General features: G+C 36.2%; 1 protein-coding gene across 3 annotated transcripts in view; it reads right to left on the bottom strand.

Moving 5' to 3' along the window:
- The window catches only part of ARHGAP42 (Rho GTPase activating protein 42), a 383,988-nt gene that overhangs the window by 24,539 nt on the left and 336,718 nt on the right, over positions 1–22,731 (bottom strand). For all 3 annotated transcript variants that reach the window (XM_027849544.1, XM_027849543.1, XM_027849545.1), the window contains 4 exons: positions 20,420–20,478; positions 14,537–14,642; positions 6,026–6,185; positions 476–620 (listed from right to left, as the gene is read on the bottom strand). In XM_027849544.1, coding sequence (XP_027705345.1) covers positions 476–620; positions 6,026–6,185; positions 14,537–14,642; positions 20,420–20,478 — 470 coding nt within the window. The remainder of the gene's footprint in view (positions 1–475; positions 621–6,025; positions 6,186–14,536; positions 14,643–20,419; positions 20,479–22,731) is intronic.

Below are 22,731 nucleotides of genomic sequence, written 5' to 3'. Positions count from 1 at the left end.
TGTGTGTGTGTGTGTGTGTGTGTGTGTGTGTGTGTGTGTGTGTGTGTTTAAGCATTTTATGATACCCAAGAGATGAGGCTTTAAGAACATAATGTAAAAAGAGGGAGGAAAATGACTGCTTTAGTCTGATTCACTTTGGCTTTCTTTCCAGCCACTTCTGCACCAGGACAAAACCTGCTTTGGAGAAAGCACCCGATGTACTTAATCACAGCTTCAGAAGAAAGAGTGTTGAGAAGAATGGCTGGTTTTTTTTTTCCTTTGCAGTGGTAATGAATTTGGTCTAATATGCTTATCCCTGGCACCTAGATACTACATGTTGACCGGGACTTTATAAATGTAGAACAGGAGAGAGAAAGAGTCCAAGAGTTGGCAAGAACATTTTCTCTCTCACTAATGACCAACAGGAGAGTCATAGAGCCATGAAAGAATGGGCTAGAAAAGTAGAAAACGTTTTGAAAGGTTATGCCACACTTACTATCTGGTTCTGCCAGGCATGGGGTGTATCTCCCTTTGGGCTTCCTTGAGCCTGTTGAAAGGCAAATGGCTCTTGTCCTTCTGGACCCTGACCGGGACTGAGGTTGAGGAAGAGGAATATTTGGGTCTGGTGCAGTATGGAATATCTATATGGAAGAAAAACAAATGCAGGTTCAATGGAAATAAAATCTTATAAATAAATATGAATACTTTCGTTAAGACCAGTTATTAATATAATTGCACACTTCCTAAATTCACTATTGGGTAACGGATGGAGCCCTAGACTTGGAATCAGGAAAAGCTGGATTCCAAAGCTGCCTGGGACCCCTTCCTAGCTGTGTAACTTACAGCAAATCCTTTAACCTCTAAGGGCCTCAGGACCCTCATCTATAAAATGGAGATAACGACTGTGAAAGTATACACCTCACAGAGTTAATGGGAAATATAAATGAGGCAATATGTATGAAAGCACTTTTGAAAACTTCAAAGTCTTATGTCAGTGTCAGTTTTATTATTATATACTAATGCCCCAGTGCACTAGTACCTTGCAAGGTAGAAAAAAAATTCATCCTTCATGCTGATCATTACATCTGCCACAGCTCTTCATTGGCTTTCTGAGTTTGGGGGATGTTTGCTTTTATCTCTTAACTGTTAACTTTGGAGGTTTTTCAAATATGTCTATATCTACATCTACATCTATATATGTTTAACAATATTCTCTAGTAATTCTGGAAACTTGATCATAATTTGGTTTATTTCATCCTTTGACTTATATTGACAAGGACGACAAAATAAGCCAGAGGTTCTATTTTACCCTTCCAGGACTAGAAGGGATCAGTGCTGTACAATCCAAAAGGAAAAAGAAAATCTCATTCTGGGCCAGTTTCTATTTTCTACAGGCTGAAGGATACTTTGGGGAACACCCTTGCTTTTTGGCTATGTTGCAGATGGGAACAGCATAAGCCATACATAGATTTGTTTTATATAGGAACAGTCATAATGATTACAGCTTACATTTATGTAATGTTTTATGATATACTTATATCATACTGTTGTAACACTTATATAACACAACAATTCTGTATGGTCAGAGTGTAAGTACCGTTATCCCCAAATGACAGATGAGTAAATTGTGGCCTGAAGAGATGAACGGACTGATAGAGAGTTAACAAGCATAGAAGCTTGGGCTCAAACCTAAGTCTCTGACCTAGGACAGTGTTTCTTCCACTGCACAATGCAGCTTCTCATGATAAAAACATGTCATCATATAATAATAATAATAAAAGCCACTGATATTTATATAATTTACATAAGGTATACATGCACTTTTTCATTTCAGCCTCACAATAACACTATGAGGTAGATATTATCATCATCATCATCTTTTGCCTCTTTTTGTATCCCTAGTGCTTAGCACAATGCCTGGTACACAGTAGATGCTTAATAAATGTTTATTGATTCTTCATCATCATCATCATCATCATAGTTCTTATCCCCATTTTATAGATGAGAAGGCCCAGAGGAGTTCAGCAACCTGCTTGTGGTCAAATAGCTACACATTGCCATAGGTTGGATCTGAACCCAGGGCTTCCTGACACTAGCTCCAGCACTCTAACTACTCCACCTTGCTGCCTTTATATTCTGGATTATAGAATCATAGATTTAGAGGAGGAAGGTGTCTTGGAACTTATCCATTTCAATCCTTGAATTTTACAGATGAGGAAACTGAGACCAAAAGATGTGGAGGTCCACATCTTGCCCAAGATCACATACCAGGGTCAGAATTTATACACATCAGGTTAGAAAGCAGGCAGGCCACCTTGCAGACTTGGAAACCTGGACTCAAAGGGTTATTTGACTTGCTTAAGGTCACAGAGCTAGTAAGTGGCACAGCTGAGATCTGATACAAGGTCTTCAAACTTTCTGGTTGAGAAACACAGAACCTTAGAGGTCATCTAGTCCTACCTAAAAAGAACTGATTGTGACCAGACTCCTGCTGTTATACTCCAAACATGGGCTCTTGGGATAGATGGGTGAAACATTCTCTCTTTTTTTTTCCTCCACTGAATAAAATCTTAGAAGGACAATTTAGTTAGTCTTAGGTTAGGAGTGGTAGGCACATACCCAAGGAGACTAATAAAAGGGAAGAAAAATCAATACAGTACAATAATGACTCAGAACAAAATGGCCTAATCTTATTTGGGAACCATTAACTATTATTGATTCATGAAGGACAACTTTGCCTAGGATACAGAATAAGTACATTTCCTGTTTCAACTGTCATTCCTGCATCACATTCTTTAAAAATTTTTTTTTCTCTGAGAATTTAACAGACAGATGCCTTAAAGATATGTGGATTGTTTTTGTTTCTTTAAAGCAAGAATAACAAGATAATAAAGAGTCTTGACCCAGAGAGAATGAAGCAGTAGGGGAATGCTGAAAAATCAAAAAGCTAAACTAGAATGCTCCCCTCCCCAAAAAATAAAACTGCAACACCAATGGTAAAATACCAATCAGAAAACCTTGGAAAGTAAATGAAACAGGAAAAGAAAACTGATTTGTGAGCATTCCTGAGGAAAGCTTAATGATTAATCCCAGTAAAAGCAAGATGGAGTCCTTGTAAAGAACTGATGAGTACAAAACTTGAGTGTCTTCTTCAAACCTCATAGGAATGAGCTCACAACAACTCAATAATTCAATAAAGACAAACCTCCTCTCTCATGTAACCCCTGTTACCAACTCATTGGTATGGCTCTCTCCCTATTGGTGAATATTGTCACCTTATTTATTTAACTAATATGCAGAATACATCATGCAAAATGCCAGGCTGGATGAAGCAAAAGTCAGAATTAAGGTTGCCAGGAGAAATATCAACAATCTCAGATACACAGACAATACCACTCTGATGGAAGAAGGTGAAGAATTAAGAAGCCTCTCGATGAGGGTGAAAAAGGAGAGTATAAAAGCTGGTTTGAAAAAAAAAAGTTGGTTTGAAGCTTAACATAAAAAATGAAGGTCTTAGCAACTGGTCCCATCACTTCCTGGCAAAAAGAGTGAGAGGAAATTGAAGCAGTGTCAGATTTTATATTTTTGGGCTCAAAGATCACTGCAGATGGTGACTGCAGCCATAAAATTAAAAGATGCTTGCTCCGTGAAAGGAAAGCTAGTTGAATCTGGACAGCATGATTGTTTGTTCTCAAAAAGGATCAAAATGATATCACTATGTTGGAGTCAAGGTACAGTGTGTCTGACTGCAGTTGATCAGACCAATACAAGCTTAGATGGCTCTACCAAATGCTCCATATAAACATTGGAGTAGAGATGTCTCTAAATTTGTTTATATCATGCTTCTTTTGAGCTATTGCAATTCTGCTTTGGTCATAGACCACAGTGCCTTCTTTGATGTGGGTGTGCTATGCTGGGCAGTCCTTTGCCATTACCCATGTCTCGCAATCAATTCCAAAGTTCTTCAAAGAGAACTTGAGAGTGTTCTTGTATCTGTTCATCTGATCACCATGTGAGCACCTGCCTTGTGTCAGTTCTCCATAAAACAGTCTTTTAGGCAAATACACATTTGGCATCCAAACAACATGGCCAACCCATCAGAGTTGCATTTTCTCCAGCAGAGTTTGAATGCTTGGCAATTTAGATCAAGAAAGGACATCAGGGTCTGGTATCTTATCTTGCCAGGTGATCTTCAGAATCTTCCTAAGACAACTGAAATGGAAGCAATTCAGTTTCTTGTTATGGCATTGGTATACTGTCCAGGTTTCACAGGCATACAACAATGAAGTCAGCACAACAGCTCCATAGACCTAATACTTCTTTCTAACACTTTCCTTCAGAGCCCCTGAAATAATGAGCTAGTTCTTGAAAAAGGGAAGCATGCCAGAAAGTTGTTTCCACCAAACATGCTAAAAAGCAGAGACATCACCTTGCCAACAAAGGTCTGTATGGTCAAAGCTATGGTTTTTCCAGTAGCAATGTATGGCTGTGAGAGCTGGACTATAAGAAAAGCCGAGCACCACAAAATCAATGCTCTCAAATTGTGGTGCTGGAGAAGACTTCCCAGAATCCCTTGGACAACAAGAAGGTCAAAAACTGAAGCTGAAGTTTAAATACTTTGGCCACCTAATGAGAAGATGGAACTCACTGGAAAAGATTCTGATGTTGGGGAGGACTGAAGTCAAAAGGAAAAGGAAATGGCAGAGGATGAAATGGATACGTGGTGTCATGGAAGCAATGAACATGAGTTTGGACAGACTTTAGGAGATACTGGAGGACAGAAAGGCCTGGAGCACTATCGTCTATGGAGACATGAGGAAATGAACATAACTGAAAGCTGAACAACAAAAAGGCCTGCCCTTTGTGAAGGGCGGTGCAGAGTTGGCTAGAGGAGAGAGAGCTTCCTCTCCAAGGGAAAGTCTCCTTTGAGTCCTCCTTCAGGACTCCTCCGCACCAGTCTCCTTTGGGACTCTTGGGCACCAGTCCTCTTCAAGCATCAAGTTGCTTCAGGCACTTTTGGTTTCCAGCTTCAAGAGAAAAGATGGATGATGTCATCCCTATTTCAGGTTTCTGAAGAAAAAGATTCTGGAAAGACATGAAAGTAGCCAGCAGCCTTCATCATGTCTCAATCACCAGTTTGTTATACTACAGACTTCAGGAAGTTTCAGAATCCTCTCTTTTGGCTGAGCTGATTTCACTCCCAATAGGAGGGTCCCTTCACTTTGCATTGTAATCTCCTATGTATACCTTCTCTGTTTTCTGTTTTGTTATGATTTGGATAAATGGATTTCTTTGTTATTTGCTGTGCGTTCACTGTGAAACTGGTATTAGCTGAGGAAAGGATCAAGCCTTGGATATAGACAAAAATGACAAAGCAATCAAATGATAGCTTGAACCATATCATATTCCCTAGATGACAGATATTTAAGTGAGCAAATAGATATGCTTCTAGTTTGGCACCCTCTCTAAGGAGAGCAGAGTTCTGGTCCTCTGGTCCCAACCTCCTGTTCCATCCTGGTAGGAATGAAAGTCTCCCCTGGATAAAGGTGGGGAGAAAAAGTCTAGAGATTCTGTTCTGCTTCTTTTCAAGTCACACAAAGACAGCTCTTACCACAGCTCCTTTCCTTACATTTATAACAAGTTTTACAATTTCTCTGCTATCCCGACTGGTGAGTGCCTCACTCAGATGGCCCCCAGTACCTAAGGGGCCATGGCTTTGCTTAAGTTATCATCCTCAGGCATCTTCTTGCCACCTGCCTTGTTAATATACTCCCCAGTGGTTCTACTCACCATTCCTGTCACTTTCCAAAATAAAATTCCTTTCCCTGGCCACTGTTTGCTATATGTGTGTCGCCTTTTAGAATATAAGGTTCTTGAGGACAGGGACTGTTTTTGCTTTTTCATTTGAATACCCAGCATTTAGCACAGTGCTTAGCACACAGTATGGACTTAGGACATACTTTTATTTTTGTTTATTCTTTTTTTTTTTTCATTCATTTACTCCCTAATTCTTTAAGGCCTCTTTTAGTCAAATACTTGGCCATACCTTCTCATAGTGCTCTATCAGAATCTCAACCACAATGTTCTGGAATTTGATGTTCATCATAGCAGCTACTGTCTCTTCCTGTGCCCGCATCAGAGTAGGACCAAAGATGACTCCAAGATTGGAGATAGTCATGAGATTTTGCTGGCTATGCAGTGATACTCTATAAATAAAACAAAAGTTCAAAATGAATAATTAGAAAAATATATTAATCTAATTTTAAAGACTCTAACTGCTGGAAGGCAATGAATTTGTAATGACCTGTGTGTATATCCACACTTTGGATTGCAGATCATTTTTTCCCACTACACTTAGCATTCCTCTAGGCTGTTCTATCACCACCCCCACCCTAAGCTCCTCCAGCCATCACTTTTTTTTTTTTTTTGTCACTGATTGCTGTGGGGTCAAGAAATGAAAAGTAATGTGTTTTTTTGTTTCAATCAAAGTTTTGAAACCAGAGGAATTTTTGAAATCTCACCTCATTTTATCTTTCAAATATTTTTTGTTTTTACATTCCTTAGATTTCCCTTGCACCCTTCTCCCCTCAACCAAGAGCCATATCTTACAAAAAATAAATTACTAAAAAGGAAAAAAAAAGGAGAAAAAATTCAGTAAAACCTATGAATACACTGAAAAATCAGACATTATACACAATGTTCCACATGTGTGGATTTTGCTCCCACCTCTGCAAAGGAGTAGGGGGAGGCCCCTACTTTTGGGGCCCAAGATTTTTTTAAAAAATATAAAAGACAACTGAGTATGCAGTATATTGGGAAGGGAAAAAAACCCCACCACCTTAGGGTATCTCCTAAAGTCAAAAACAAATAATACCAAATTAGTAGCTGTTTTGAATTTTCTACACCATTTGTCCCATTTAATTGCATAGCTAATCAAGAAGAGACAATAAAGGGCTTTGTTTTTCCTAGTACTTAAAGGGTCTATAAGCATTTAGGGATGCTCAATGACTCTTTCAGGCAACCTGGGTATAGTACAGCTTTAGAGAAATATTTCTGGCCTGGAATTCCTGGTCCTATGCATCTACTCTAATGACATCTTCCTGAGGAGACCGGAATCCTAAATAGTATCATTTCAACCTGAACAGGGGTAAAGCATGAATGGACAACAGCTATTCAGCCCAATTCCACATTTTGAAATGATTGGAAAACATCCAAAAGTTTTCAAGCAGAATTATATTACTAATAAGCATTCGTATGATATTGTTGAATCATTTTTCAGTAATGTCCCACTCTTTGTGACCCCATTTGGGGTCTTCTTGGCAAAAATACTGGAGTGGTTTGCCATTTTTTTATCCAGGTCATTTTACAGATGAGGAACTAAGATAAACAGGGTTAAGTCACTTGCCCAAGGACACATAGCTAATAAGTATCTGAGGCTGGATTTGAACTCAGGAAAATGAATCTTCCTGACTTCAGGCCCAGTACCCTACCCACTGCACCACCTAGCTTCCTAAAGTATTCTTACAGTTTTAGTTTATAATCATGATAATAAAAAGGGTTAACATTTATATAGAGCTTTTGAGGATTCACAAAGCCCTTTATACATTGTTTCACAAGGATCCCTCATAGCTATCCTGTGAGGTAAGGGTGGAAACCATGACTATTCCACTTATACAAAGGAGGACACAGGAGCTCTAAGTGGCTTGCCCAATGACACATGGCTAGTTATTGTCAGAGATGGGATTTGAAGCCAGGTCTCCCAGACTCCAGGATTAGAGAGTCTGGATATTAATCCAGAAGAGTCCTTAGAGATCATCTAAGTGCAGGAATTTGCATTTGATGAGGAAAGCAAATCCCCAGGATACACAGTTAAGGTAAAGGGCAGAAAAAGGATTTGAATATAGGTCGTCTGACTCCAAATGCAGCCTCTTCACATCTAGAATTCTTTATACTACATCAACGATTTCATCCATAATTAGGATATATGTTTGGCTTAGAGTGTAGTGGTATACATTTACCAATAATGGAACTCTTTTCCATTTCAACTTGATTATCCATAAACAGATTCACTTTCTGGATTAAACACAATCTTCATCTTATTGCCCAGATGAGTCCCATAACACTTGTCAACAGAAGGACTCAAAACAGATTCTAGGAAGGAATAGAATGAAGATAAAGAAGGAAGAAGAAGAGGAGAGTGGATGAGAAGAAAGGGAGGGGAGGAATATATAGATATATATACATACATACAATTAACTTAAATATATTTGTATACATACTATAATAATATATATTATAATAATTATATAATAATGTAATTAATTGCATGCATGTATGCATGCTTGCAAATGTGTGTGTGTGTGTGTGTGCGCGCGCGCGTGCATGTGTAAAAGGAGACAGGAAGAAGAACAAGGAGAGGAAGAGGAAGAAAAAAAGATTTTGTGAAAGAGGAAGGACATGTGTTTTCATGGATGTAAGGAGTTCCCTAATGATGAAATTTCCCTCTAGCAATGAGGCTAAAAAACTTCTTTGAAACTTCTAGAAAACTGACTTGGGGCACTTGCCTAGGCTTATATTGCCAACGTATACACATATGTTCAAGTTCGTCTCTATATTCTAAAACCAAATATCCTTGAGATCTCCTTTTCTTTTAATTAATATGATCATCTGTACTACTCTCTTTTCTTTCCCCTCGCTTTTTGGTGAGGCAATTGGGGTTAAGTGACTTGCCCAAGGTCACACAGCTAGTAAGTATCAAGTGTTTGAGGCTGAATTTGAACTCAGGTCCTTCTGACTCCAAGGCCGGAGCTCTGTCTATTGCGCCACCTAGCTGCCCCTGTGCCACTCCTTTATAGAGAATAAAAAGGAAGAATGTTCAAAAGCTGCACCTATAATTCTGATCTTTAGAATCCTAATCTAATAATGTTCCTTCTATAAAACCACATTAAAATCTTTTAAAAGTCTTATTTTTTTATTATGACACTGTTAACTAAGAAAATGGAATACAATATTCTAGCTTCAGCTGCTGGCCCTCATCCAGGACAACAGAAATTACAGACTCCTTTGGGCAGAACAAGAAAGAGAAAATTTTTCCTGTACTCTTTCCTGCCTCCTATCCTTTTATATCCAACATAGGATGAACTGGATTTACTGTGTTTCAAATATGAATACTTAGGTGCTGAGTATCCTTCAGTGCTCTTGGACTTCCAACCTAAACATTTTTAATTATTTCCTTAGTGAAGATATCTATAAGAAGAATTTTTTTTAAATAATGCCCTCACAATGAAATTAAATTGGCAATAATTTGAGAAATTTATGCTGAAATCATAACACTTCACAGTGAAATAAAGAGGTTAATACTAATCCCACTGAGAATGAGTGAGTATAAATTTGAAAATCAGCTCAAAACTCAATCTCTTTTTTTTTCCATTGAGGCAACTGGGGTTAAGTGACTTAGCCAGGGTCACACAGCTAGTGAGTATCATATGTCTGAAGCTGGATTTGAACTCAGATCTTCCTGATTCCAGAGCCGGTGCTGTATCCACTGTGCCACCTAGCTGCCCCCTCAGTCTCTTCTAAAAAGACAGTTGATAACCCAGCTATGTATAAGAGGGAACATTTTGATAACCAATTTTCTCCCCATGGAATTACCCTCTACCTAATGTTACTGAATAGATACAGACACAGATAATCAAGCATTTTAGCTGACTATCCACCTCATTCATACAGTCAGGTAGCGAGACAGATACATGATTGTTTCCTTTTGGAAATATCTAAACTTTTTGGATGAAAAGAGGAAATTCATATTAGGATGCACCAATCAGCAATCAGACCTTTGCTATGAACAATTATGAAATCATTCGGAATCTATTTTAAGGCCATTTTTATGGAAAAAAGCAAAAGGCAGCATGTACAAAGGGATTTTTCCTCAAATATGAATATAACCAACAGATGTTTGTTTTATGCTCTATTCTCTAGTAACTTCAATTCAAAATCTACAAACATTTGGAGTTTCTACTTATCATATTCAGCAATAACTCTATTGTGCCACTTTTTGTGTTTACATGTAAAATAAATTTTAGAATAGGAATTTTTAAAAGGAACTAATGTAGCTTGTTGAAAAAGCTATTGTTAAATTAATGCAAAAATTTATTTAAAATATTTTTGAAACAAGGAAAGCCACAAGGAAAGCTAGGAGTCAGGTAATCAAAAGATGACAGATCTAAAGTTGGGATTTCAAGAGTCATCTAGTCCAACTGCCTCACTATTCAGATGAGGAAACTGAGGCACACAGAGGTTAACCAACTGCCCAGAAAAACACAAGCGAACTAGCTGTCAATAGACAATAGCAAAGCTAATCCTAAACTGATTTGCTATTTCTACTACAACAAATGGGAGGTCTTTTAAATTTTCATTCCTTTAACCGCATAAAACTGCCAAGAAGGAGTGGCCCACCCAATCTTCACAAAAGCAGTAACTATACTTATTTAGCTTTTAACACCAATAAACCTAGCACAGCACATAACTGCACATTGTTAATAAATGATGAATGAATAGATGAATGGTGTATAACAAATAAATGTCAAAATTACGACATTGGTCATCAAGATGTAGATAATGCATTATTTCCAGACAGGTAGGGCAGTTTGAAAAACAGGTATTTTGTTTTTTCCAAAAACATCGTCAAGGTCTGTTATCTGACAGCCACAGCATTTGAGGGTCTTCCATATAATATACTTGATAAATGGTTATCCAGCCTCTGCTTGAAGATCACATGAAGGACTCATCATCCCTCCAGGCAGCCTATTCCACTTGTGGATAGCTCTAATAATTGGGAAGCTTTTCCTGACATCAAGCCTAAATTTGTCTTTTTGTAACTTCCACTCACTGTCCTCTGGGGCCAAAAGGAACATATGTAGTCCCTTTTCCTTTTTACAATGCTTCAAATACTTGAGGAGAGCTATGATGTGTCCCCTGAGTCTCTTCTCCAGGCTAAACAGGCTTAGTTCCTTCACCATTCTAGTTGTCTTCCTCTGACTTTCCTCTAATTTATCAATGCCCAGAACCAAACACAATACTTCAGATGAAGACTGACAAAAGCAGAGAAGAGTGAGCCCATGACCTCACCATTCCTGGAAGTTATGACCTTCTTAATTCATTCCAAGAACCCATTAACTTTTATGACAGCTACCTAACATTGCTAAAGGCAGCTGAGTGTTGCAGTAGATAGAGCACTAGGCCCAGAGTCAGTAAGACTTATCTTCCTTAATTCAAATCTAGTCTCAGAAACTTACAAGTGTCTGTGACCCCGGACACATCACTTAACCCTGTTTGCCTCAGTTTTCTCATCTGTAAAATGAACTGGAGAAGGAAATGGCAAACCACTCCAGTATCTTTACCAAGAAAACTCCAAATGGGAGTAAAACACAACTGAAACAACTCAACAACAACATTGTTAAATAAGTCCATGAAAACACTATTCCTTTTCCAGAATAACTGCTTTCTACTCATGCCTCCTCCATATTATACTTGTGATATTGATTTTTTGTACTCAAGTGCAAGACTTTACATTTGTCCCTACTGAACTTTATCTTGTTGGATTCAAACCAATTCTCCAGCCTGTCAAGAGCCTTTTGGAGCCTGACCATCATTTATTTGTTTAGCTATGCCTCCTAGCTTTGTGTTATCTATATACTTAATGAATATAACATTTATGCTTTTATCTAAGACATTGATAAAAATGTGAAAAAAAACTCACAACCAAGCACACAACCCAGGCACTCTCCAGTGAAGACCTCCTGTTAATTCGCCATTGGCACCACTAACAATTACCTTTTGAGTCAGGCTATCTAACCACTTCTGAATACATCTGATTATATTACTGTTTAATCTATAATGCTTCATCTTTTTTCTTAAGAACAGAATGAGATATTTTATTTAAAAGCTTTTCTAAAATCTAGGTAAACTGTATTCACAGAATTACTCTCATCTAGCAGTTTAGTAATCCTATCAAAATGAGCTTGGTTCATATTTTCTCTGCCTCTTTGTCTGTCTCTCTCCAACCCCTCTTTCCCTCTACACATATAAACACACACACTTACACATATGTGTATATACATATACATATGTCTATAGGTTTGGAGAAAGGCAAATATTGTCCTGATTTTATATATTAAAAATATTTATGCACACACATAACTAGAAAAACATTTGTCCTTCTCTAATACTGGAATTTTTCCATAATCCTTCAAATATCATTGATAGTAGTTCTGTAATCTTGTCCGTCAGTTCTTTCAGGTCCCAAGAATGAAGGAAGGAAATACATATTTATTAAATACCTATTATGTGGCAGCCACTGTACTAGCTAAGCACTTTACAAATATCTCATTTGACCTCACAACAAACCTGTGATTTAGGTATTATTATTATCCTCATTTTATAGTTGAATAAACTGGAAACAGAGGTTTAAGAGATTTATCCAAAGTCACAAAACTAGTAAATATCTGAGGCTTGATTTAAACTCTTTTAAGTTTTCCTGATGTCAGACCTAGCACTCCATTCACTGCTCCACCTAATTGACTGTAGGATGAAGTTATATTTGGTCTAGGTGACTTGAAATCAAAGATGGCTAAGCTCTCTCTTACTATTTCCTTTCTTCTCTTGATTATCAACTTCCTGTTCAGTCATTTTGATGCTCTCATTTCCATTTTAAAGTAATTTCTTCAGTTTTCTTGAAGCAAAGCAGGACTTTATATGCCAACCATAAGAACTTTTTTAAAAAAATAAAACAAAAATTGATGTCTACTTTATGGATCTACCACTACTCAGATCCAACAATTTTCCTTCAAGGCTCAGTTCATGTTCCACTTCCTCTATGAAACTTGTCTGAATCTCTTCTGTTGTTAGTACTTTTTCCCCTTTAATGACTCGATATTATATTTATTTATGTATATACTGACTCTGTCACCATCCCTTCGAGAAGAGGTTATAAATCCTTTTTTGTTTTTAAATAGACCTGCTTAGCAGTCTGGTGAAATTCTAGGGACCCCTCTTCAGAATGTTTAATGCATAAAATAAAATATAGAAGATTACAGAGGAAACAACTTATATTGAAATATAGTTAGCAACAATTTTTTTAAACACTTACAACTCCAAGTTAGGAGGACCTGCCCTAGGTAAAATGTAAGATCCTTGATGTAAAGACTGCTTTGTTTTTGCCTTTGTATTCCCAGCTCCTATTCAGGAACTTTGTATACTGTAGGCATAGCAATTGACATCTACTGCTCCTGCTTTAAGGAAAGTATTTCTGGGCATTCACATTGTGGTAGGCAGAGGGCACATATTAAACCAAGCATGTTCCATTCAGTAGAATAAAATCTTTAAAGGAGTTATTTCTTGTGTGTGTGTGTGTATCTATAGTCGTTTGCATATAAAGGTAGCTGGGTGGCCCAGAAGATAAAGTACTGGAGTCAGGAAGACCTAAGTTCAAATCCAGCCTCAGATTCTTACTTAGCTGTGTGACTCCGAACAAGTCACCTAACCTGTCTGTCTCAGTTTCCTCATCTGTAAAGTGGGGATAATAATAGCAACTACCTCCCAGGTTATTGTGAGTATAAAATGAAATAATAGTGGTAATGTACTTTGTAAACCTTAAAATACTATATACTTGCTATTTTATTATTTTATGTCTATAACATTATTATGCTTATAACTATTGTTATAGGACAATAGAGCTATCTCATTTTTAGCAACATAGAAAGATGAGCTTTAAGTTATTTTTTCCAGTAAAGGAGATAAAATGAAAATTTCCAAGAAGCCACTTGCCAGTGATTGATCCCTTCTGTGATAAATGCAATACATTTGTGAGATGGCTGCCCAAGGTTAGAAGGTGAGTCTGTGACCACAAAACAGAAAAATAACTGAACTATCTGATCAAAATAGCAATTGTGAGTACAAGCACACATGGGATGACTTCCATGAGTCAGCTGCTTCTTGTTCATAAGTGTAACTCCCAACTTCTTCAACCTAAGCCAAGCTTTCATTTCATTCTGATCTGATTTCAAAGCAGTAGCATCTACATATCTTCTCTCCATATGACTCCTCCTTATAACTACATGCAATTAGAACCAATTATGAGGTAGCATTGTATAGTGCAAAGAGTGCCAGCTCTGGAGTCACAGGATTCAAATCCAAGTTCTGCCATTTACTACTTCTGTGACATTGAGCAAATCACAAACTCACAGGGCTTCCATTTTCTCATTTGTAAAATGAGCATGATACAAGGATGAATGACATCAAAAGTCCTTTCAGACTCAAGTTTATGATCCTATGATCCCTCCAAAAGCCATACTCAAACTAACTTTAAAAAGACGCAAGATTTTCCATGCTACTTACCCTTCTGGTACTCTTCAATCTCACCTTACTGATGAAACTGGGCCCCTAATTAAAAGTACAGCTGTCACTGCAATCTAGTTTAAGATTTCTAAACTGTATGTTATCTATGAAGCAGAAATTACAATGATATGGAAAACAGGAAAGAATTGGTGAGAAGAATTACTTGACTAAATGTCTTATTAAGATGTCCAACATCTCTCTGTTTTTTTCTGGTAATTTGTGCACCAATGCATGGACTGCCTCCACCCTGTAGTTTTGGTCATCAGATTCTGCAATAAAAAAGAGTTGATAAAGGTCTAAGTCATCAATACATGGAAATGTATGTTACTCTTTAAATAAGAAGGCACTTATTAACATGTCACAACCTCAATCACAAAGCTAAATTCTTACATTATTTATATAAATGTCTAAGAATTCAGCCTGGGAAATCAATATCCAACCTCCTTTAACTCTTATTGGCATTTAAATTCTGAATTTCTTGTTATCTTGGCATTGTAATATACAACTTTTTATATATAGTACATACATAGCATTCTAATATACATTGAATTGTACTATTCAAGGACACATTTGTTTGCTAATAAGTTTTAACCACTAGCATTATTCATTTATTATTGGTAGCAAACAGGTGGCTCACAAAACTATTATAGTTTACTTACTTTGATGGATCTGTGATTTCATCAGTAAGGGCACTCCTTCCACCAATGCATATCACAACCTCTCTGCTTTCTTATCTCATGCAATTTTTTTCCATGTTTTTCTTTAGATCTTTCAAAGAGAATCCACCAAGAGGATTCATAACTGAGGCCTTCCATTAGTGCTTTTGATTTCTTAATTGTTATTAACCTGTTGTTGCTTATTTTTACCATATTGCCAGCTCAATTCTTTCTGGTCATGTGTATCTTTAATAAACAGTTCATTAGTATTGTCCTTTCCTGTTTTGCTATCATGTTTTCTGAAATGTAACATTTATTCTAAGCACTCTTACAGGTACAATCCTACAAGCGCTTGTATGTGGTTCCATTGTTATTTTTTCTTTTACATTGTTTCTGTTATTTGTTCTTTGACTCACTCATTATTTAGGATGCTATTACTTTGTCTCATTTAGGTTGGTATCTTTTGTTTATTCCTTTATTCATTAGTATTTATAGTGTTATGGTGTAAAGAAACATATTTTTTAATGTTTCTGCATTGTAACATGTATTTTTAATTCTTTTACGTCCTATCAGATAATCAAGTTTTGTAAAGGTACTACAAAACGCTGAGAAGTACATCAGTTCTTTAATATTCCCACTTTTTAAAAGATGATTTTTAAAAAGATAATTTGTGAATCATCTGAAGTCCACTAAATCTAATTATTTGAACAATTTGTTCAGCTCTATGCTTTCCTTCTTTTTTAAATCTTTCATGTTAGTTTTGCCCAGTTCTGAAAGAGAGATATTAAAATATTCTACAATTCTGGTACTCTGTGTCTTTCTTTTGCAATTCAATTAGCTTTCCTTTTAGGAACATTTATGAGAAGCTATTTGGCACATATATTATCTATGGTACCTTTAAACATAATGTAGTTTCTGTTTATCTTTTAATATTGCCAATTTTTATTATTGCTTTATCTGCAAAGCACAACTGTAGCATTTGTAGCAAAGAAAATTTTGTTCACCTATACATGTCTTTCTATTTGTACTCTTTAAGTGTCTTTATGTTTGAAATGTTTCTTTTTTAAAGAACAAGTTCTTGGGTTTGGTTTTGTTATCCAGTCTGCTATGAAGGGCAAAAGGCATAAGGATTAAACTTCATGAAGAACTGAATATGATGCCACCTGCATATGTGCGTACGTGTGTGTGCATGTGCTGTGCAGTTTCTGTGAATTACTATTTTCTGCCAAAAATTCTTTGACTGTTTCCCCATATTCAGATGTATAGCATATGTTAGGGTGTTAGTATAACAAACACAATGAATCTTAAGAATCTGGTGTGTCGTTAACAATACAGTATATTCTAAGCCAGAGAAAATGAGCCTTGTATACAATTTAGGCAGTGAGAATACTAGTCATTTTTAGTAAATTGCTCGTCTAAAATTCTCATGAAACTGATTTTTGTACAGAGATTTCTTTGGTTCTTCATTTTCTATAGTGTTCAAATAAATAATTTTAGCTTCTCATGATTCATGTAAAATCATTATTATGAATGATAGCTATTACTCTTTGTTATACAGTGAAGCCCTCAGAGGCTGGCTAGTAAGGTATATAGGGCTAAATGTTCCTCACCTCAGTGTCTGCCCCTTCTATAAACAGTCCAAATTTGCTGTACCATTTTAGCTGTTGTTTCCTCTGTCTCTTCCCTTTGTGAGAAATGAAAAGTTCAAGGGACTTCGTTTCTGGGTAATTAATAATTTTATTAATTATGGCTAACAAATAATTAACAAAAGGATGGTCATTTGGCTTTCTCTTGGAAACCAACAGATGAATCATGGAGGCCTCTCAATGCTTATATGCCTTGGGAAGAGTGGATGTTCCTGATAGGCAGCAGTCAAATCTGACTGGTTAACAATTAATGAGAAAATAAACATTATGATGAGAGGTGGACCTATTCTAATGAGGGGCTGGGAGAATGTGACTTTGATTATGTCACTCTTACTCCCAGACCACCACCAGCCTCGGGCAATCTAGACAAAGGGATCTACTCCTCACCCAAGCTTGCCTGAATAAAACATAAATGGGACAGAATCTACCTAGCTTGGATTGTTTTTACTCTTTAATCAGAACCTAGCTTCCACAGATATGTGGGGTCTTTAACAAGACCAGAAAGCTTGTACCCCAAGGATTTGGGCAATCTCATCTATCAGCAATGTCCTTCAGACGCTGGTTGAATAACCTACAAGGGGCTGATTTCTGAATGAGGAAATAGAAAAGGGAAAATCATAATTTCAATTAATAATTGGATATTAATATAAGAGAGAAATAACCATTTCTCTCACCTCATGGATATTTTCATTCTTTACCATCAGTTTTTATTAGTGCCAATGATCTTGATTTGGTTGTCCTTTACCCATTCTCCTCAGTAGACTATATCACTAGCTTGCCTGTTTGTGTTCTTGCACTCTAACTGTATTCTATATTTAGGAGGAGATTGAGGGAAGTAGCATGATACCATGGAATGTACATTGAATATATCATCAGAGAATATGAATGAGTCCCAAGCCTGCTGCACTGACCTATGTGACCAAGAATAACTTTTCTCATCTGTAAAATCAGTGATATTGGACTAAATGATCTTTGAGTTCTCTTCCAGGTCTACATTCTATGAACTTGTAAAACTAGATATTCATATATTAAGATCCTTTACCCATTCTTCTGTTTTAAAAGAAAACTAAAAAAACTTTTAAAAATTACAGATTATGAGATAATTTTCTTTTTTGTTGGAATTATAAACCTTTTTACTTTTTTATTTTAAGACTTTTCTAGCAAATTGTATGTCATAACTTATCTTTTAACTAATAAATTGTCACTATATTGTCACGTTTATGGTTCAAAACGTGGAAAATACTTCCCCTTCAACTCACTATTTTGTATAATTCAAATTTCCTAATAAACCTTTTCCATAGCTTATTATCTTTGTAAAGAAAAATAAAGCCTTACATTTAAATAATACTTTACTTTTACAGACATAAGTTACAGAATAGACAGCGTTAGCTGGAAGAGATTTATCACTTCTCTAATCCAGCTCCCTCATTTTACAGATGGAGAAACTCAAGACAAGAAGAATGAAATAAATTGATCAAAGTCACAAGAGGTAAGGGCCTGAGTTTGAACTACAACCTTGACCTTTTGAAATCCAATAAGATTTCCAATCTGGTCCAATAAGACTTCCAACCCCATAGCATACTGACTGTTTTACTATGATTGAAGCTTTAAACATTTTGAAATAAAGTTATATTTATGGAAGATACTTGTTATGCACATATTTTAATAGCTCCTTAAGAAAAAAATTTTCTATCTGCCTAAAAGAAAATCCAAACCATAAAAAACCTAAAATATGATACAACTAAAAAAATGGGTATGAAATGATCTTCTCCTTTAGAAGCTATCATACACACACACAATGAGGTATTGAGAAGGTTATCATTTTGATTGGTATAGGAATAACCTACATGGATAAAATCATGGCCCTCTGAAGAATTTCAAAATTTGAAAACATTAATTGTTAATAATTGCTATAAATGGCTGTTGTACCAATTAAACTGATCTTGGACGTTTAGATTTTAAACACCATAAACTCTATTCTTTATCTTTTGTTTTTCAAATGTACTTAGAAACAACAATGAAAACATTATGTAACTTGTAATGAGGAATTTTGCTGTCATTCTTTCATGTGACAATCTCTTAAAGAGATTTTTTATAAGAAGAAAGGCATTGTGCATGGGTAAGGATTTGGGGGTAAAACTCTATAGTTCATTAGCTTATATACGCACCAGTAAGTATCTTCAGGCACTAATGAAAATAGAGAAGCTGTTATTTCTAATTCATGAAAAGAAAGCCATTGTAGACATAACAACTTCTACAAACAAAGATCAGACACCAATAATGATCAAATTCTGCTCATTAATCAATTAAAGACATTAAGAAGTTCCTTATTTTTCACTTACTCTCTTTGCCTTCTTCACTCCCTCCCTTTGCAGGAGTTAGGTTCCAATAACAGAGCTCCAAATGATTTTCTCACAATGTTAGGTTAAGAATTGATTTTTATGACTAATACGGAAATGTTTTAAATCATTGCACACGTATAACCTAAATCTGATTGCTTACCATATTGGGGAGGGGGTGGGGAGAGCAGGGAAATAGGGAAGGATAGAATTTGGAACTCAAAATTTTAAATAACAGTATCTTAAAATTGGAAAAAATAATTTGTTTTTAAGTCCTTGAAAACTACCACCAGTCAGGGCTTTGTCTCTTCCTTGGCTAAAATGGAAAGAGAAATCAAACTACTGGATAATAGTAGTTATTGAATTTAATTAGGATCATTTCACATTTCAATTTTTGTTGCAGTCAGAGACCAATTCTTTACTCTGGAGGAATGTATCTCCATTTTTATAATGGAAATCAATGGGAAAATAATTTCATTGAGTCATATAACTATATAGCTACTTTAGGAATCAGCTAGTGCAACATGCTCATTTTACATACTGGCAAACTTGGGGACAAAGAGGTGAGGTGGCTTGCTGAAAGTTGGAAAGCTCATTAATGATTAAGGCGGAATGGGAACCATCCCTTTTCAATTCCTAACTCATTAAGCTTTCCACTGCACTGCACTATGCTAAAGAATTTTACTGTAGGTCCAACTTTCTTAAAGTATGTTTATTCCACGAAGCAGATGATTTTAACAAGAGAATATTAAAATTAATTAATAAAATTAATTTCTTCATACAGGATAGTACCCACAATGTGCATCTAAGTCTTAAGTTATTTTATGCAATTCATCTATTAAAGGCACTCAATGAAATCAACCAAACAACTTCAAATAATTCAGCCCCTTTATTAGATGTTCATGTGTCACATCCTTTTACATTAAACCATGGATTAACTAAAATACTAAAGAACATCTGTTAATAGAAGATACTTCAAAATCTCTTCTACTAAAGTCTTACTTTTATTCTTTATCATATTGTAGAAATGACACTGGATTATGGGAGGTAATGCTCTGGTAGATAAAAAGGCTCTGAGTTACAGGTCTGTCTGTGGACTATAAGAATTCTGTCGATAAAGTATCAGTTTTAAAACTGGTAGAGGCTCATCAGCAGAAATCTGCCTATTAGGTAATTTAACTTATTTTGGCTAGGTAATTGTGAAGACATTTACTGAAGTGAGTAGGGAATATAATTTTGGTTAGTACAGGGAGTTCCTCACATTGATAAAATCATGAATCTCTGAAGTACTGATGAATTTCAAAACTTTAAAATGGCATTGAATTGTTAACAACTACTTTAGATGGCTGTTGGACTCTGATTGGATTTTAAAACAGTATATATCTTTTTTTAAAAAAATACTTACTAACAGCAACAATGAAATCCTTGTGCAACTTATAAGTCATCAGTGGTTCAGTGAGACACCTATCATAAAGAACAAAAGAAATACATTTTTAAATGGCAGCTTTTACCCACTTCCCATATGCTAAACTTTGTGCCCTTGCCTTCTTCAGAATATTACTCATAAGACACTCCTGAGTCATACAGTCTCTTCTTAGCCTGAGACCAAGTTCACAATGACAGCAAAGTGGCTAAATAGACATTGGCCCATGGGGGAAAATAAACTCCTTTTCAACTAAGAGACATATAATTAAAAACAAACAAATAACTTGACCTAGTGTTCTAATTTTTAGAGACATAAAATGTTCAAAATCCCTGACTGCTGAGTCATTTTTCAGTTGTGTCCAACTCTTCATGACCCTATTTTGAGGTTTTCTTCACAAAAACCCTAGAGTGATTTCCCATTTCCTTCTCCAGCTCATTTTCAGATGTGGAAACACAGGCAAATAGGGTTAGGTGACTTGGCCAGGGTACCACAGATATTAAGTGTCTGAGGCCAGATTTGAACTCAGGAAAAGGTACTCCTGACTCTGGGGCTGGCACTCTATCTACTGTGCCACCTATTCATCAAATAAAATGGGAATAAGGAATGGGCCTGTGACTTCACATCACTGTGACAGTGAGCCAGGAGGAAACTCCCTCTACCAATACAACTAAGCACATTGTCTGCAATTTTAAAGTCTTAGTTATCTAGAGCACTGAGAGGTTACATAACCTGCTCAAGGTTAAACAGTCAATAATGTGTCAGAGGTAAGACTTGAACCCAGGTCTTCCTGGCTCTAGATAGTTAACAAAGTCCTATTCAATAAATGCCCCCCTCAAAACGAACCCATCTATATGTATACACACACATACATCTATAAATTCTATATAGTGACTAGTTAATGGCAATAAGGGCCAGGAAAAAAATACTACAGGTATAACGGAAAAATCTAAACAACAACAAAAAAAAAGAAAGAGGAAAATGGTAGAGAATAAACAATCCTAACTATTGACAATCTAATTGGTATTCCCAAATCTTTTGATCCTCCTGCCCCCACCCCAGGCTCTAGTCTCCTATTTAGATCTATTTTCTGGATATCCTGTTGGCACCTCAAAATCACCATGTTGTAAACTGAACTTAGCACTGTAAACCCAAACATCCCCTTTCCTGCCATGTCTATTTCTTTTGATGGGACAATGATCATCCTCCTAGTTACTAAGGCTCACAGCCTCAGAGTTACACTCATTTACTCCTGACAGTCTATGCTGGTGTCAAGACCTGATTATTATAACATTGCAATATTTCTCATGTCTATTTCCTGCTTTTAACACAAACTGCAACCACCCTAGTTCAGTCTTTCACTTATTACCTGTTACCTGAACAGCTACAATAGCCTTTTAACTGATTTTCCTACTTCAATCTATCCTTCACACAGCTACCAAAGCAGTCTTAATGCAGGCCTCTGATGATGTCACTTCCATCTCAAAAAACCCTTAGTGGTTCACTATTACCTTTGAAGTAAAGAATAAACTCCCCACCCAGGAATTCAAGGACTTCCACAATTTAGTTCTAATCACTCATTCTGGTCTTCTCTTAGACTAATTGCTTTCTAGCCATGTTGGATTACTGTCCCCATTTTTGTACTGCCCTGTTCCCATGCTTCCTCATCTTTATCAGACTACTGAAATTTCTCTCAACTCTCAAGGCACAATTCAAGTATGACCTCTTCTCAGGTGAAAACTAGCTCTCTCTCTCTCTCCTTAAATTTCTCATGGAATTTTTGAATCTCTCCTTTACACTGACCACATTCTGCTTTATAGTTGTTTGTGTTCATAGGTGTGCTCACCCACAATTATATTTTAGACTCCATTGAAAGCAAGTTCTGTGCCTTGTTTTATCTTTTTACTTTCAACATCTACCCCAAGTGTCAGTAGATACTTAATGATTTTTTAATTAAATTATAATTAAAGCAAGGATCTGTCTCATTTATTGATACTACTTTTAAAGTAAACTAATGAATGTATAATACTTTATATATAACTCATTAGAATTGTGTTTTTTTAAGGGCCAAAGATTGACTTCTTAAATAAAAAAAAAGAATTTTAAAATTGTTACCAAAGATTGGAATTAAAGACATTCTTCAACAGCTTTTGCAGCAAGTTTTATGACGGAAAAAGTTCTCCTTCCAAAGTGTAACATGCCCATATTGTGGCCTTTTAAAACATTAGTCCTAAAGCCAAGCTGCATTTTTGCAAGTATAAATGTTACCAGACTCTTACTATTTGTTCCAGGGG

Source organism: Vombatus ursinus, unplaced genomic scaffold, assembly GCF_900497805.2.
Source record: "Vombatus ursinus unplaced genomic scaffold, bare-nosed wombat genome assembly UNPS02007612.1, whole genome shotgun sequence".
In the NCBI taxonomy this organism is placed as follows: Eukaryota; Metazoa; Chordata; class Mammalia; order Diprotodontia; family Vombatidae; genus Vombatus; species Vombatus ursinus.
This window is presented reverse-complemented; position numbering and strand designations above follow the sequence as displayed.